General features: G+C 42.6%; 1 protein-coding gene across 3 annotated transcripts in view; it reads right to left on the minus strand.

Annotated features, from left to right (window-relative positions):
* LOC131035881 (protein DJ-1 homolog A) overlaps nt 1-19,307 on the minus strand; it is a 123,429-nt gene that overhangs the window by 62,332 nt on the left and 41,790 nt on the right. For all 3 annotated transcript variants that reach the window (XM_057967636.2, XM_057967638.2, XM_057967637.2), the window contains exons 3-4: nt 7,299-7,448; nt 6,974-7,153 (exon numbers count right to left, since the gene is read on the minus strand). In XM_057967636.2, the coding sequence (XP_057823619.2) occupies nt 6,974-7,153; nt 7,299-7,448 (330 nt within the window). The remainder of the gene's footprint in view (nt 1-6,973; nt 7,154-7,298; nt 7,449-19,307) is intronic.

Consider the following 19,307-nt stretch of genomic DNA (forward strand, 5'->3'; position numbering starts at 1 on the left):
GAAAGATGATTTGGTCTCTTTGTTGATTCATGTTCATAGTTCGCAGAAGCTCATGCCGGATTGGGAGAACACTTTGGATGCTTGCTCAGATGCATTGGACGTGATTGATTTACAACAGGATACCTTACCTAGCATTTCCATGGAGGAGTTAAATTCCATATTGGTTAGATTCTTGTAGTGTGCTAGGAGAGAGAGAGATACAGGACGGAATCTTCTAGAAGATTCCCTATTTGATGACTAGGTTTCTTTCTATTGGGCCATATGTTGGTGGCACCATTTTTTATGTAAACCTTAATTAGGGCAACTCTAGGGTTTTGTTGGAATGATCTTGGCCCTTGATTTAGTTTTAATCTTGGCCATCCATTTTGTATGAGACTCTATATATACCTCATTGTCTCTCATTTGTAAGAGAGAGTTTTTGATGAATTGTTGGTATATGCTGCAGCTATTTGAATATAAATCATTGTTCGACTTGATGATGATTTTGTCTTTCAAGTGTTGTTTTGCATTCAAGGTTCTCAATTCCTCCAAGTTAGATTAGAATTTGCTTTCAATGTTTGTTAGATTGAATGAAAGATTTGTTGAATAAATTTGTGTGGAATCCTTAATCCATACCACTAGCCTCTTGTTGATTGTAAGTGTGTCGTGCATGGTCAACTGGAAACTTATCCAAGCTTAACTTCAATTAGTATGCATCCATTGATACGCATCAACTTGGATGGTGTCAATATGTGATGGTAATAATTTGAAAATCTATACCTTAGATGATTGCACTAAGCTCGTGTCAAGATCTGTTCGACTTGATGATGAGACCTGGCCTAGTTTGATTCCACTGAATTCGTTCATCATTTCCTACATTCCTAGGCTTAGAATAGATTTCCTGAACCCTATTCCTTTTTGCCATTTTTTTAGTAAGTCTTGTTAGAATTGAGTCCAGAACTACATTGTCATATCCTAAGTTATCAGGCATCAGCACACCCATTCCATATCCATGATAAATGAAATTGATTCGAACATTTGTGTAAGTCTACAAGTGAGAACAACAATTCACATCAACCATTGAGTTACCCACTCGTCAAGACCTGACTATAGAAACCTTGGAATCATTTTAGTTGATCTTACCCTTAGCATCTGATTTGATTTTGTTCAAGAGAGGGTAAAGTACTTTGGTATTTTATTATGAATGTTATGTGCATAAAACACACATCAACAGGTCCACCCCCGACCAAGGCTCAAGGCCTCACCAACCAAGGTTCCCCAATGGCGTCAGCGGTTATGTTGTCCAATTCGTATCTACGTTGTGTAGAGTACGAGGTGTCTACGGACACCCCCACCCCCCACTTTTAAAAACTTTTCAACACAAAGATTAATATTTTTTTTTTCAATTTTTTTTGAAGGCAATTTTTCCCATAGCACCATTGATTTTTATTATTTTTTCTAACACCTCTAGTTTAAGTCGTACGACTTGGCTAGGGGCAAAAAAAATTGCTTTTTTTCAACTTTTGATAAATAGATCGAAATTTATGTCATTTTTCATTTCTTGACCATCCTCGATCCAATAATATGGTCCATTTTGTCCCAAGGGATCATCTGCAACATTTCCCCCACAAAACCCTCATTTCAATGCATACCAAGAAAACCTTTTGACACAACAATTTCTCACACCTTAAATCTGCCACAAACCCATTATAACAGCAAACCCAAAACTCTCAAATTTGCAATAACACAACCTACAAAACCCTCATATCTTACAATGTCTTCATTCTTTCATGCAAACCCAAAATTCAAACTTAACAATAAATTTACTCACCCAAGGGTTATTGAGCCACAATCATGGCTTTGATACCAAATGAAAGGAAACTTGCAGCCATCTAATTACAATTTCCACATAACCCAAACGAAAAATCTATGCAAACAAGTATTCAAAATCCAAATGCACGAGAATAGACAACATACCCATCGAAGATGACACAAAATATACCTTGGGAAAACCCTCAAGAGGGAAAAACCTAGCCTCCAAAAGCATCCATGACTCATGTATTATTCAACAATAAACATTACGTACATCTTCAGAGCCTCCATGAAAACCTCTGAAACATCAAGCCTCTCCAATGCATCCTCTATGTCTCCAAGCATGTAACCATACATCCCATGCCATGCTTCACATATGCACTCTTTAGAAGAAGACTTAAAACCCCAATTAGCAACCTTAGAAAACTACCCTTGTGTTTGCTTTTATTAATACAAGCTCACACAAAACTACCAAGTGGTATTAAATAAAACTATGTGACTAAAACCATGAGATTACAAATCCATTGACCCCACATTTAATATTGGGTACTTTATTATAAAAAAAATCCCCAATATTAAATAAATACATTTTACAATTTGCATTCAACACATATACCCCATTGTTACAAGTACAACACATATAATGGCAGAATATTAACTACTTTTGATGCACACATTTCTAGGACCCCCTAGGTGCACCACACATAATAATAAATAAAACATTATGCAGGGTGTACAACACCTAATTGAATTCATCTTTCCACCAAAGAATGAAAACCTTTTGGAATTCCGATGGATTGAAGAATGAAAACCCTTTGATTCACTTGAGTGATTCCATTCAAGGAGCACCTATGAGCTGAATGTTTGAAAGAGTTCCAATTTCATGAGTTTTATTGAAGATTTTTAAATTCCTAAAACTAACAAAATTTACAAGTATGCACACTATACAAAATTTCATGAGGAGTTTTGCATCAAATGTAAATATCTAAATATCAAAGTAAAGATGTTTTTGCCCTAGATGTAGGGCCTAGGCACCAAACTGTCAACAATTAAATCTTGCAACGAGGATTTCAAATTATAGACAATAATCACTTTAAGCATAGACAAGCACAATCTCCTACAGGGAAAGAGCAAAGACCAAATTTTGGCTGTAAGTGAAGATGTAAATGGAAAACATGAACAAATGCAAGCTATCGGCTAAATCAAACACTAGTAAGTCTACACCAACAAGAAATAATTAAATAGATGAACATCACATGATTTTTGAAGATAAATTGCTAAAGCTATTACATTTTTGAATAACAAGAACTAATACAAAGCTTAACAAGGTTGATCGCTTCAATTTAAAATATGGAATTACAAAACATAAGTTTAACAATTACCAAATAACAATAACAGCTGAATGGTTTCTGTACCATAAGCTTTATATTCACTATCCTTTGGTACACACTATCACAACAATTTGACTTCAACCTTTGACTAGTAATGTCTACAATGTAAGTATGGCATTCAACTCTTCTTTATAAAATGTGTTTAAACATTTATCAGCTTTCCAAGGAAGCTTCTAGGGCTGAAAATAATAATAAAATAATGTCTTAAAAAGTGATAATTTCTGTGATGTAAGGTTCACATTCAACTCCTCCAACTATAAAGACCCGAAGCAATTTCTAAACTAAAAATTTGCACTTTTCCCAATGTTTAATAGATGAGCATTTTGTCAAACAATTTCTGTTCACCCTATTGTATAGTTTTCAGATTTGCAATTTTATATGATGCTTGGTTTGTTGGTGTAATGTCCCCACTTTGAAATAAAATTCAATAATAAATGATAATAATAAAATTAAAATATTTAAAATTAAATTAAAATATAAAATAAAATAATTAAATATAATTAAATATGATTAATTAAAAATTAATTAAGTTAATGAAAAGTCAAAAGAAATGAAAGGAAAGGTTGTGACTCCCTCAACAATGAGATATAAAAGGGAGAAGAGAACCTCATTCGAGAGGGGGAATAATTTGGAAATGAGAAGTGCAGATCTGATTATGAGAGGTTGTGTCCCTTTCAAAGGGCAGAAATAATGAAGAGTTGCACTCTATCAAAGGGAATGGTGAAAGGGTGTGTCTCTTGCCAAAGGGCATACATGATGAAGAGGTGTGACCTCTCCCTCACATTGAGAGATATAAAGGAAAGGAATCAAAAGCATCTAGTAAGAGCACCATGGATCAGATCAGATCAGAACGGTTATTAAGTTACAGGCAGTAACATCCTTGTTCTTGGTGGTATGCATGGGGATGTGTTTAATAAGTATCCTTAATATTAAATATATGAAGCCCAATAATGTTCTTATGCAGAATTAATAGTAATATTAATATGGACTGCAATATGTATGATAATCATACTTAATTTCATATACGTATTCATAATACATAAGAAATATATATACTTATAGTCTAAATCATGTTATTACTTTCCGCATTTAAGAAGATGGGATTGAGATGTTCCAAAGAGGGGCAGTCTAAATCCAAGCAATAGGTTAAGTCCCAAGATAGGGTGGCGATCAGCGACCAATAAGCCTTGAGGGTATAGACCCAAGATAGGTAAGGGCTTGGATCTGTAAACTTTGAGGGAACCTATTGTAGTTGGTCTCTAAGTGCTTTGGTAACATATGTAAACCCTTCTCCCTTAAAACTGAAGTAGTAGCAGGGTTTGATATCTATATTAAGAACTATGAATAATGAAATTAATCAGCTAATGAGGAAAATAGACAAGCACTTGTTAATAACTTATTGAAGAAAATCTATCAATTTTAGTATATTTAAATAGATCAGGTAGGGGACATTACAGTTGGGTTTATAGTGCAATGTTTTCACATAAACATTTGTAACCAAACTTGGCATTCATTAACAAAATATTTAACATGAGCAGATTACAGAGATAAATATATATATAAATTATGACCTCAAAGATCAGCAATGTTCGACCTATTGAAGAAAACTGCATATGGTCTGTGCCTGAGGTATTTTAGCTCCAATCTTCATGCCAGGGGTCGATAATGGCTGCCAAACCCTTCACACCAGCCTCCCATATGCTCACGCCACCCTCATACATCAAACGCCCAGCCAATTATGCTATTCGCCCCTGCAACTCCAATGTCCATCTCATAGGAATGAGTGGCTAGCAAATGACTCCCAAAATGCCACTATAGAGCTGGTCAAAAACCCTTGATTTGCTCCCTCAATCACACACCCAACTTGAATAGCAATGGTGGCCAGTTAAATCACACTAATAGCCCAGATCAATCAGAAACTCCAACACCCAGTTCATTAAATGATTGGCGACTAGAAATGGAAACTATAATCGCTCCACCAAACTAAAATCTCACACCCAAACTAGTTGTCACTGTCTTTCCTGTAAACCCTTGCAAATATTAATAATTTGTCTTGCCTACAAGACTTCACAAATTATTTAACCTTCTTCTAATTATACTCTTGCGTGAAACCTGTATGATCCCACCTGCAAATTGGCTAGGGTAGATCTCTCGCCACCGAAACCAATTCCTCTAGTGTCTCCATCGTAGGGTTTGCTCCAATAAGAAGCTTAAAATTCCACAATAAAGAAAAATAAGCAAGCAAGAGTGAATGAGCTCTTAAATCTTCTTTTTATAATTTCCAATGGAATTTTCTGAAGGGACCTTTTAATTTCCTACTTAAAATATTTTATTAAAGCACCTTTATAAAGTGACTTTTAACATTTTCCCTTTTAATTCATTCAAGTCGCATCATAAAATTAATTAAAGTCAGTTCATAAAATTAATTAAAGTCAAGTCATCTATAAAATTTGCTTTATTGGACAACTTTATTTAATTAATTAATCTATTCTCTGATTTAGCCTGAAATTAGCCTACGGAAATCAAATATGCTAGATGAGTCATTTCTAGAGTCTCCTTGGAAGCAGATATTATGACCACTGTTTAAGATACATAGTTATAAGCTTTCCAAGGTAGCTTCTAGGCCTGAAAATAATAATAAATTAATGTCTTTAAGGCATGGCTTTAAAGTGACTCAATCTTATCCTGTTACAAAGATGTTAGTTAAAAACTAAAATGGTTGGATAACATAAGTGAGAAAGTGGTCTACTGGTAATGGCATAGTGTGATGGTTAAGTCATGGTGTTGTGATTCTTGCCAACAAGGTTCAAACCCCTATTGGGGCGATTTTGCTGAGCGTCCATGTTGGGGATGAGGTCCCCTATATGTGGCTTCACCGGTTCATAGCTCCAGACATAGCATTTATCCCCAATTTGTTTTGTTTTTTAAAGTGTGAAAGAGGTCAAACACCTTTTACTTTTTATTCTTACATTTTTATTTTCTTTAATGCACTTTTGTTTTCTTTTTCTATCAAACTTGCTAAATCTGACAGACGAACCACTCAGACTCACAGCCACTTTCTCATACCACAACTTGCATAATACTATAAATAATAAAAACTGACTTTCAATACTACAATTCTTTCAAAGGTAAAAGGAAAGGGCAAATTAAGAGGACCGCACATATTGTTCGTATAGGTAAACATAGTTTCACAGTACAATTATATCTGGCTAGACTCACGGCAGCAAAGTTGAAAGATTGGCAAACATGACCATGGCAAAAAACCAATTTGATCCTTCGAGCACTTTAATTTCTGAATCAATTTGATTTGTTCAGAAACAAGCAAATACTAATTATTTATATATATGAATACCAATTGCATACCACTATCTGGCAAACTAAGTTTCTATGCTACTGCCGTGCAAAAGAAAACAAGAGCCATTATTTCCTCTATTGACTGTGTATTATGGTGTACATGTGTATTATTGAACTCCTGAAACTATATGAGAGACAGTGGAGAATTGATGCAAGGTATGTGTATGGAAAACAAGAAACAAATTATATACTGATTTCGTAGATGACCAGAGACAAAAAAATAATTAGGAAAATGCATCTGCCCATGTGATCAAAAATAAAATATCCTAATATCTATGAATGATCAAAAAACAGATCAATTTGACTGTCATATACCATGTAAAAAATATGAGAAGATAATGTTTAAAGCATTTCCAAGCCAGATCCAGAAATAAAATATAGAAGTATAAAGAATAGTAAAGCATATTAAAGGATCTACAAAAACAAAGTTTTCTTACCAAAGTCTTCTCAATCTCCTCAGATTTTTCTTTTCCAAAAAGTTGTTCAACAAGTGAAAGGGCAAATTCCATGGCAGTTCCAGGACCACGACTGGTAGTCAATAGCTTATCTCTGTGAACATTTGACGTAACAGTCCAGAAGGAAGAAAGCTTCCAGGAAAATGCAGGATGGACAGTCACCTTCCCTTAGAAAAAGCAGGTTGCTGTCATTATGCTATACTTTTGATGGGAGTTTATTTCGACAATCAACATTTTAGAAGCAGAACTGTCAAAAAAGTCTGGATGAAATCAACCTCTACAGTAGAATTTAATTTGCTATACTAACCTCTACTGCAGTCAACAGACCCCATGCATCAAGGGCAATAACTGGTGCTGCAGAAATTGCACCATATAGACGCCCAGCTTCTGCTTGTTTTCTTGTAATGGTTTTCAAAATTTCTGAGTCCCTCAACCTCGCAGAGCCTGGCATCCCTCCCTGCACCAAAAAAATAAATCAGCTTGAATTATTCTAATGCCAAACCTCGCTAATCATTTGAACCTGGACCACGTAACTATAAAATTGAACAAAATGCATCACATTAATGTAAAGCATGCAGAGTGATTACTTAGAAATCAGGATTGTTGTAAATGCAATTTTATCATAAATGTAATTAAATTTACTTAATTCATAATTTCATATAATGCATTAACCGCTTACCCTATCCCATTCCTGTCACGTTCCCTGTTTTGTCTACATTATAATAACATCAACTATTTGAACTTTCTGTACTGTTTCTTTGATTAATAATTTAATTATTTAAAGTTTGTGGCTAAGTTGCACAAATACTTAGATTGCACCCAATACCATTATGGCTGGATAAGGCAAATATAAAAATACATATCCACATAATTGCAATAAAACATTGGATGTATTAAGTAACAATCATCGATTCAGAAACCATTACAAACATCCTGACTAAAACACAAAACAGACCAAGTCAACCGCCTCTACAACAAGAAGCTGATTACAGTTATTCCAGAAATGGTCAAAAATATTCAATAGCTATACAGTTACTAATTTACAAGATGGACATTAAAAGCCTATTGCAATGGTAAAAAAAAATATTGAAAAGTTACAGAAGACATAAATGTAATCACCCCCCTTACTAGCTCATAGAATAATAACGACAAACAGGAATAGTAAACTGACATTTAGATAAGCCTTCATACTTGAGCAATAGAACTCATTTGAAGAAGATGATTTTTTAAACATTACGAAACAAAACACACTTTAAGATTTTCTCTTAACTTAAAGGATTGTAATTTAATTTGACTACTTCAAACATGAACCCTAAGTTGAGTACATTGAAAAATAAAATATTTAAAGCTTTTACAAATAATTTTAAAACTTTATTGAGCTCCACTCTTTGAAAAGATGCATGCGATCAAACATTCTTGTTATAGTAAAACAAAGTCTAATGTCTAGAATTTCAGTTCTTTGTAGCATCAAGTTCGAGACCTTGAAACAACAAAACATTTGTTCAAATTTCTCTACTAATCATTTATTTTTGTTTTTTTTTTTTACGCCTTTTTGAAATTTTTTGTTTTTTATGCATTTTCTAATGTTTTTCGTTTTTCATTTTTTAGTAGTATTCCTCAAGGGCACATCGTCAAGGTTTTCACCCCAATTCAACAAAGGGGTGTCTCAAGGGCAACAAGCTGGGAACAAAATATTCCCCAAGCAATCCCCTCAAGTGACACCCCCATTGGGGCATGTCCCCCAACCACTCCAAGGATGTTGTACATAGTTATGAGACTTAGACTCAGCGAGGGTGACTCGACTTGGGACTGTTGTGACCATTTCACACATCACCCCATCACAACTGGGGACCCCCTCTTTTGTTTTAGTTTTAGGTTTTTAATAGGTTTGGCAGTAGTCAGATCCTTTAGATTGAGTGAGGTTGAGTTGATTTGCTCCTCAACAGGTTGGCTATGAATGACATGATGATCATTTCATTTGATCATCATCATCAGAGATGGAGACAATGAATGCAAGTATGAAGATCATCAACCGAGATTGAGATGATAGATGCAAGACGAAGGCTTAAACCATGTGGAACAGCTTTGATAATGATGAGGAACTCTCTGAGTTGGCAAGGTGAGTGCTACTACTTGTTAGCCGCATTATTGTATACGGGAATAAGAATAGTTAATTAAGTCGTAATTGGGTTTGTTAGTTGGCAACCGAGGAGTGGCAGTTGCAGTGCGACGGTTGGCGCTCGCACCCCCTCAGTATCTTTATATACTCCCGATTGTAACTTGTGAAGGACACGAATGATGAATGGAATAATATATCTGATACTTGTTTGATATCTATGGCATTGTTCTGCATTACGTACTTTACGCTTTAAGTATTCACCCGAGAGGGCAAACATTTGGCGTCGTTGCCTAGACGTACTCAAGAATGGAAGACACAGATGGCACACAGACACAATGGGCCTACCCGTTGGTGAAATAAACCCAAAGGCCGACGACGCGCAAACAGAACTTTACACAAAAGAAGACACGGCAACAAGAGAATTTTCAATTCTACTCCAGGTAGCCATCCAGACCTACGTCTGACGAGAGGCGGCGGAGGCGAAAATCCCACCAAGTGCCGTGTGGACAGCTCTGGAGGTTAGCCCGACAGTAAACTGATTGATGAACCACCTCCCCCGGTTGCTTGCACAGGCATCGCTGGCACAACAGGCTCACCTGGAGGAGATTGCCCAGGAGGACCGACGCCAATAGATCCTTCGACACTACAAAGAAAACAACCGACGGGAAACGGAACAGGATGGTGCCAGGCCAGGAGGGAATTGAACCTTGAACTTTTTATTTTCAAATAAAAGTGTCATTGACACGAGTTGTATTTGAGCAGATGAATTAATAAAGACATGTTTTGATTTATGTATTGTGAGTTATGGAAATGTGCGACAATTAATGCCAAACCTATTGAATAAAGATAGAAATAAAAAACTAGAAACGGATGAGTGGGAGGCCGCACAGAGGGCCTTGATTATGGAGCAGCAAGTAGAACGTAGACGGAGGCTGAGGCAACTTGCCGAAGGACGACCTGCCGAAGGGTGGCCCGAGGGGAACCAAGGAGGTGTCACGGAGGGTGTAGAGGCCAACGGAAATTTCTACACGTCGCCAGATCATCGTACGACGCAGAGCCACGAAGAGTTTTTGGAAGAAACAAGGTTACGGCAAAATCTAGTCGAGGAGACTCAGGATCAGTTTAGAAACTTATCCCTTACGCCACGGAGTGAAGATCACCAACGGGAACCAGGAGTGGGCGCGTGTGAGAGCGAAGGGGAGGGCAACCATACGGGTGTAGGTGCCACACACGACAGGCAAAACACAGTACCTCCAGTCGCCCACGCAGGACACACCACTGACGCCACCGGAGGAAGCAGCGTAGGGTCACAGACACAGACACAACCGCCCCCAAGAAGACGACCCGGGATGGCGAGTAAACAAAAATTGCCAAAGTTCACAGGGGACGGCAAGAAAGACCCCTTACGGCACTACCGTGCATGTGAAACCATTTGGTCTGCCAACAGAGTAACAAACCAGGATGACTGGGTACAGCAGTTCCTAGCCACGTTACGTGGAGTTGCCATAGATTGGTACTCCGATGTAGATAAGCAAAAAGTGGCCACGTGGGCCAACCTACAGAAGGAATTCACGGAGGAGTTTCAATTGCTTCGTGATGACAACGAAATTGTAACGGAGATATACAGTACCAAACAAGGTACCAAGGAGACAGTACGAGCATACAGCAGGAGACTGAAGGAATTGTTGGGTAAAATGGAAAGCCAACCGGCTGAGGGCTTGAAAAAACGATGGTTCGTTGAAGGATTGAAATCCTCCCTACAGAAAAAAATGAAAATTGTACCCCCGCCGTCATATGACGACGCCTATAATAGGGCGATGGACCTAGAGAGCGAATACAAAACATCAAGGAAGAAGAAAAGTAATAAATATTCATCTGACGATGATGAAGATTCTGACGGGGAAAGCAGCAACGGTGGCGAATCGAGTAAAAAGGTGCACGCTCTCCAAAAGGACATGGAACGAATGCTGAAAGAATTCAAAGCCATGAAAGGGAGTACAAGTAAGACGGAAGAAAATGACGTGTGGTGTACCGACTGTAGGAGTGACGGACACACCAAGGGGTCCTGTCCCAAGAAGGCTTTCTGCGACATTTGTCAGATTGCGGGACATTTGACAAAGGAATGTCCCTACAATATGAAAACTAGGAACCAACAAGTTCTCTTCACCCAAGAGCAGCCGGCCGTCGGAACTTCACAAACCGCCAACAATAATGCATCATCTGGCGGATACTGGAACAACCGGCGAGGGGGGAGGACCAGTAATAATAATAGGAGCCGAATCCAATATGATGCAAAGGGACGGCCAATGTTCCAATGCCGAGCCTGCAATCAATGGGGCCACTTTGCCAGAGAATGCACCTCAAAAGAAACTCCACAAAAACTATGCAAATGGTGTGGGCCTGGAGACCACGATGATGGAACTTGCCCAAAGTTGGGAGTGAACCTGCTCAACATCGACAGGACGGAGGAACGGATATTGGCAATCACACGGTCACAAGCAAAGAAGGCCACATACCCGGACCCTCGCACGAAGAAGTAGCGGGCGCTGGAGGCCAAGGCTGAAGTGGCGAAGGAAATGTTGGCACAAAGAAGCACCCAGGAAGCGGTAAGTACTTCCCGATCTGAGGCGGAGGAAAATATCCTGAAGCAAATGCTGCAGATTGAAGTGCCGGTGAAAATGAAGGACCTCCTAGAAACGATGCCGCAATTACGTACGGCACTCCTACGTACGGTCCAAGTAACCCCGCACAGTCAGGCAACCCGGAATACGGATGGTTCCGGCAGAACACCTACAGACCCATTGGTCCTAACACTATACAGTGGCCGGCACCCGGTGGTGGTAGAAATGGGAATACTGGGCACCATTCTGACTGACACTATCGTCGACGGCGGGTCCGGAGTGAATGTGCTTCCGGAAGAAACCTGGAAGCAGCTTGGCAAACCGACACTATGGCCGTCAACCTTCAACTTACTGGGAGCGAATCAACATGGTATCAAACCCCTTGGAATGCTCATGGCGCAACAAGTGACCATCGGGACACAACCATTTGTCCTCGACTTCGTGGTGATTCCACTAGCCAAGAAAGGATACGACGCCATTCTGGGCAGAGGGTGGTTGGTGGCAGCCAGAGTGAATCACAACTGGAAGCGTAACACGTCGTCAATGGAGAAAGCCGAGAGAAAATTTATTATCGACCTGAAAACACAACTTGTGAGTGAAGAACTCGCGTCAGAGTCGGAATCAGACGGCGAAGGCAGAGTTGATGGAGGAAAGTACGGAAGGGAACCGAACGAGGAAGGCGTTCTCGGAATCCAAGGATGTTCTGAGGACGAGACCGATTCCCTTAATGGGCTCTTCCACTGGCAAATGGAGGACTACGAGTTGCTGTATGGGTGTAACATGTTGCAGGTTGACGAGGATCGAGACGAGAACGAATTTCCGCCAGCATACGGGGAATACACCGAAGGGGATGCCCCGGTCAACGAAGTACCAGCACACAAGTTTGACATGACAAAACCAATCCGATACAAAGAATCCGTAAAACCTACAAACCTCGGCACGGAAGCAGAGCCAAGAAACGTCCTGGTTGGTGACGACTGAATCCAGTCCTGAAAGCCGCCGCGTTTAAAATATTCATGGAATACAAGGATGTATTCGCTTGGACGTATAAGGACCTCAAAGGGGTGCCGCCAGAACTGTGCGTACACCAAATTTCACTCGTACCTGGGGCCGTACCTGTACGGAAGAGGCCATACAGAATGAATAAAAACTATGCGGCAAGAGTGAATGATGAAATTGAACGTATGCTCGAAGCCAGGATTATTTTTAAAGTGCAGACCAGCGAGTGGGTATCGCCCATAGTGATATCCCCTAAAAAGGAGGCAAACAAGATCCGAATCTACGTGGATTTTAGATGCCTTAACGCAGTCACCATAAAAGACCCGTTTCCAATACCATTTACGGATAGCATCTTGGAAGAAGTGGCCAGTCATGAAATTTATTCATTCATGGATGGATTTTCTGGGTATAACCAGATATCCATCGCCGAAGAAGACAAATTAAAAACCACCTTCATAGTGGAGGATGGCGTGTACGCATATAATCGAATGTCGTTCGGATTATGCAACGCACCAGCGACCTTTCAACGGATAATCCTTCACATATTTGAAAAGATGTCAGTAGGGAACTTCAGGGCGTTCCTTGACGACTGGTCCATCTACAGTAACCAAGATACACATTTGGCCACACTTGGCGAATGCATGGAGAGATGCAGGCGAGCTCGCCTAGCACTCAACCCCAAAAAATGCAGATTCATGGTGCCTCAAGGGAAGCTGTTAGGACACATAGTGTGTAAGGCTGGACTCAAGACTGACCCAGACAAGATTCGGGTGATAATGGAAATGGAGGCACCCACAGATGTCACGGGAGTCAAATCCTTCCTAGGACACATAGGCTATTACAGGCGATTTATCAAAAATTTTGCTCGAGTATCCTGCCCTCTGGACAAGCTGACAAGGAAAGGTGAACGGTATACATGGGGGACGGCTCAAGAGGAGGCCTTCCAAGAACTGAAGTCACGGTTGGTGGGTGCGCCAATCCTAACATATCCTGACTGGGACAAAGAGTTCCACGTACACGTTGACGCATCCAACTTTGCCATAGGGACCACACTGGCACAGGTTGGCGACCACGGGCTAGATCACCCGGTCTACTTTGCAAGCAAACTCCTGTCGAAGGCAGAGAAAAATTATAGCACCACAGAAAGGGAAGCCCTCGGGATGGTGTACTCCGTCCAGAAATTTCGACATTACTTGCTCGCCACCCCGTTCACATTTTATGTGGACCACCAAGCTTTAATGTATCTGGTAAACAAGCCAATTATCCAAGGACAAATCAGCCGATGGTTGCTATTGCTGCAGGAATTTACATTCAACATTATAGTAAGACCTAGGAAGAGCCATGTGATAGCTGACCAGCTGTCGAGAATCCAGTGAGGAGAACCGGCCGAAGGAGTGAATGAAGATTTTCCAGACGCTCACTTATTTCGCATCGTGGTTCTCCCCGCCTGGTACGCAAGCGTGGGGGAATATTTGTCGACATCATGGTTCCCGAGGGAGATGCCACCAGGAGAAAGAAGGAAACTGGTACTGAGGAGCGGGACATTCCAACTCATTAATGGCCTATTGTATAAAATGGAGCCCGATCAGATCCTACGGCGATGCGTCCTAGAAGAGGAAATTTCGAGCGTCCTAAGGGAAGCACATGAAGGGCCCGCAAGTGGACACATGGGGCCCGACACCATGGCGAGGAAAGTTCTGTTGGCAGGACTGTGGTGGCCGACACTACATAATGACGCCAGGGAGTGGGTAACAAGTTGTGATACATGCCAACGGGCCGGACGGCCATTAAAAAGGGATTTTATGCCCCTCAACCCATCAAATGCCCAAGAACTGTTTGAGAGATGGGGATTGGATTTCGTCAAACCATTAAAACCAAGTAGAGCCTGACGATGCAGATACATTGTAGTGGCAACAGAATACTTGACCAAGTGAGTGGAGGCACTGGCCTTACCCGACAATTCGGCGGTCAATACGGCAAAATTCATCTATGAACACATCATTACGCGGTATGGGATTCCAATCCAACTGACGAGTGACAGAGGAGGCCATTTTGTAAATCACATAATCCGATTGCTAACAACGGAGTTTAAAATCTTCCACTCCTTATCAAGCCCCTACTATCCACGGGCGAACGGGCAGGCCGAGGCGACCAATAAAATAATAATGTCGGTGATATATAAGTCTTGCGGAGTGGAGAAGGATGACTGGGAGGAGCGACTACCGTCAGTACTTTGGGCATACCGAACAACTTACAAGTTAACTACTGGACAGACTCCCTTCCAACTAATGTATGGACAAGAAGCCGTGGTGCCAGTTGAATTCATGGTGCCGAGTCTCCGGATCGCCATTGATAATCGACTTGGCGACATGGAAAGCTTGAGGGAGAGACTGTACGCTTTGAACAAATAGGACGAACGAAGGATGATGGCTCAATGGGCGACAGAGACAGCCCAGCAAAGACGGAAGGTTTGGCACGACAAGCATCTCTAGCGAATGAAGTTTACTCCTGGGCAGTTGGTGTTGAAATTCAACGAAAAGAACGAAATCAAACCTGGGAAATTCAAAGTGCATTGGCTAGGACCCTTCAAGGTACGCGAGGTCAATACCAACGGGGCAATTAAGTTGTGGACGCTGGACGGGGAAGAGATACCAGATGCCGTCAACGAGTCGAAATTAAAAATTTACCACGAACGGAGGGAGCCCGAACCATGACAGATGCTTAAAAGACTTAAAAAATTAAAAATTAAAATTAAAATTTAAAAATTTTAAAAAAAAAAAGTGGGCCCACCGTACGGTGGAACCACCGACTGTGTGACCACCGACGGTGGAACCACTGACGGTAGCACCACCGTACGGTGGGACCACCGGCGGTGGAACCACCGACTGTGTGACCACCGACGGTGGTTCGGCCCACCATACGGTGGAACCACCGATTGTGTGACCACCGCTGGTGGCCCCACCGCACGGTGGACCACCGTGCGGTGAGGCCACAGGCGGTGGTCACCGCACACCACACATAAAAGCCCGCACAGCCCCGCGGAAACAAATGAAAGCCCGCACAGCCGAGGGGGAGAGAAGGAAAAACGACAGCCGCGGGGGGGAGAACGTCGCACAGCCGCAGACGCACAGCCGAAGCTGCACAGCGCACAGCTGCAGCCGCACAGCCCGCAGTTGTGCAACCGCACACGCGCAGCCGGCACAAGCCCGCACGCACCAAGCCGCACAAGTCTATGCCGCTACGGCAGACGGGTTTTAGTTTTGACAAAAAAAGGTTATAAAAGCAGAATTGAAGAAGTAATCTGGTACTAATGGACATAAACAGGAACAAGGCAGATTGGCGAAAACGGTTGCAACCGTTAGAAGACAAGTTGCAGGGAGGGCAAAAAGAAACCAGTGCAGACACAGGCAAACGGATTTTACCATCTGGGGTGCGCATTGCAGGTAGTCTCGGTATGAGCACCAGTCAAAAAAGCAAGAAGCATCGTCCCAAACCCTTGGCGACAAAGGACAAAGATGAAATAACGGCAGATAATATTATGTTCGAGAGTTTGAATGGAATCGACTGTCGGAACTGGTGGGCAAAGACACCTCAGGATGATTTAATAAAGAAAAGCCTTCGCCAGGCACAGGTACACTGGGCCATCCAGATGCCAGTTTTTTCGATAAAGGACTTTGAGGTGGTTTTGCGTGCCATGATTGGCAGCTATGATAGACATCGCCACCAGTCGGTATTTGATTATCAACATCAGAGGATAACAGTGTCATTCATGGCAGGCGAGTTCACTAGAGTATTTGGCATACCGGGGATAAAAGGAAAGAAAATAGACACTTCACAGAAAATATCCCTAGAGAATCGTGCCACTGCTCCAGTTGATGTTGCGCAATAACCTTACCCAAGGCGAGAAAGATAGCCTCAAGAGTGCAGGCAAGAGTCGGGGAGTGAAGAAACAATTTTTTGCCAAGGGAGTATGGCGATGCCTGTTGTCGGTGGTGAAGAGTCGCCTCACAAGTGCCACCCACGCGTCGGACATAGCCATTGCACAGATAGTGCTGATGAACGGGCTGCACAATGGAGTGGTATACGATTGGGCGTCACCATTGGCGGATAGGATGGACGAGTTCATGACGGTGCAATACAAGAAGTTCTACATGCCGCATCACGCCATTGGATTATTCCTGGACGCAGTCCGCACGCAGATCACCCCGGGCTCACAGCCATTGGAGCCACAGGGCCGTGTTGCACCAGACGAGTCGCCCATATTCTATTGGTCACACTTAGACGTCTTGGGACATGACACGAAGGCACGTTTGGGTACAAAAAGAAAGAAGGCCGCCATGTCCGATACAGAGTCCGACACGGAAGAGTCTAAGGCTGAGGATGCAGAAAGTGGCAGGGAGGAATCCGCAGACACCTCCCAGGTAAGCGGAGGGAGTTTCCGACTGGCAGGGAGAAGGGGCGACCAGTTGCCTAAAGAAGGGGTAGTGGAGTCTGCAGGTACAGTAGGGTCTACTGTAGCATCACAGGTGCAAGTCCACTTTACACTAGCCCGCTTACCAGAGACTTGTCAGTTGGCGGTGCCGCGGTCCTTCGGGGCAGTGAGTGTAGTCACCACGGTACCAATTCCTAGTTTCGGGCAGCCCCGGGCGACGATAGCCATGACACCACCACGGGTGGAGACCTTGGCGAGTGCAGAGGCTTCCATGGTGCACGAGGTGCCGGATGTGACAAGACAGGATGTGCCAAGGTTGCCCAGATATATGCAAGAGGCAATGACAGCAGCAGGCACTCTTCATGATGACCTCACTAGCTGGTTGAGCCGTTACCAGATGGCACCCGTGGCACTAGGAGAGGCCACTCTATCCCCAGGGCGGACCACGTAGTCCTTGGATGTCATTGATCTCGAGGAAGGGAGTTCCCCAAGCAGCAGGGCAATTCAGAGGGTTGCTTCACCCCCTACGGTGGTAGTAACCAGTCCGTACAGAGCAGAGGAGGTGCCCGTGGAAAGTCAGCAGGGTGGAGAGTTGGAGCAGTTTATTACTGAGATGACTCTAGGAGCACAGCGGCTTGTGTCATCTGCCACACTCCAGGCCAATGCAACCATGGTTGAGCGGATGGAAGGGTTGTTGACCTTTGCCCGCACGGGATGCCGAGCTGAGTTTGAGAGGTGTTTTGAGTGTGCCGGATGGCCGGACACAGAGAGCCTGGCGATGCTGGAGGCTTGGCGCCTCACTGAGGGGATTGGCGAGACCCAGATGCAGTCGTTGGTGAGAGAGGTAGAGCAGGCCTTCCGTGAAGGTTATCTGGAGCTTCGGAGGTCACAACAGACGGCAACTACAGTTGAGGCTTTGAGGGTGGCAGCAGTAACAGCTCGGGAGGAGCTGGCTACCAGGTTTCGCGAGCTAGAGGCTACCATGGAACAGAACCAGGCAGCAGTGGACATTTTAGTAGCAGAGAAGTCTGCCTTGCTGATACAGTTGGAAGAGGAGAGGGCCTCGAGGGAGCTGTTGGAGACTCAGTTGGTCAGTGCCCTGGAAAATGTGGACAAGAAGGATAAGGAGGTGCTCGAGGCAGCCTATATGGTAAAGACTGCTATGGAGCGGCAGATGGTCGCGGAACGGGATCTCATGAGGAGGACGAAGCAGGTGTATGAGCTCCGTGGGCGCTTGGCATCCACTGCTACACTACCACCGGCGTCTTCTTCATTAGGGACGCCTTCTGCACGCACTTAGTTTTTTTCTTCTTCTTCTGAATTTTTGCGAGCTCCATGTATTCTCCATTTTGTTGTAAGTCGCCTGGAGACGACTTTTCTTTTTTGGGGGGATGATGTTAGCCGCATTATTGTATACGGGAATAAGAATAGTTAATTAAGTCGTAATTGGGTTTGTTAGTTGGCAACCGAGGGGTGGCAGTTGCGGTGCGACGGTTGGCGCTCGCACCCCCTCGGTATCTTTATATACTCCCGATTGTAACTTGTGAAGGACACGAATGATGAATGGAATAATATATTTGATACTTGTTTGATATCTATGGCATTGTTCTGCATTACGTACTTTATGCTTTAAGTATTCACCCGAGAGGGCAAACACTACTCACAAAATCAAGCAAGTTGGAGTCACTCTCAGTGACCCCCCAAAACCCTGACTTGCCTTAGCTCACAATCAGTGCCCCCTCAAAAGTCCAAGCTCTTTTAGTCAGTGGGGTAGAAAAAGTCCGATCTCTTTCTTGCTCAGTCAATGACCCCTAAAAGGCCGATCTAGATGAGGAAGCCCTTTTACTTAGCGATATAAACATTTTCAAGGGTAGATGCTTGATGTTTGATGAAATTGAAGTGATTGAGTAAGCAAGGATAACATATAGTCACTGTCAATGAAGGATGAAAACCCCAATCACTTCCAGTCAATGACCTATCAAAAGCCCAACCTTTCTCAATCAGTGGCCTATCAAATCCACGACCTCCTAGGATGACTATTAGTGCCTGGTAAGATCTCCGCGCAAGGATGGAAGGTGTGTAAGTTGATAATCATGCTAAGGGTGGAAGAAAGATCAATTCAAGACGTCAAGTATGATGAAAGAA

The sequence above is a fragment of the Cryptomeria japonica genome, chromosome 8, assembly GCF_030272615.1.
Source record: "Cryptomeria japonica chromosome 8, Sugi_1.0, whole genome shotgun sequence".
Taxonomy (NCBI): Eukaryota; Viridiplantae; Streptophyta; class Pinopsida; order Cupressales; family Cupressaceae; genus Cryptomeria; species Cryptomeria japonica.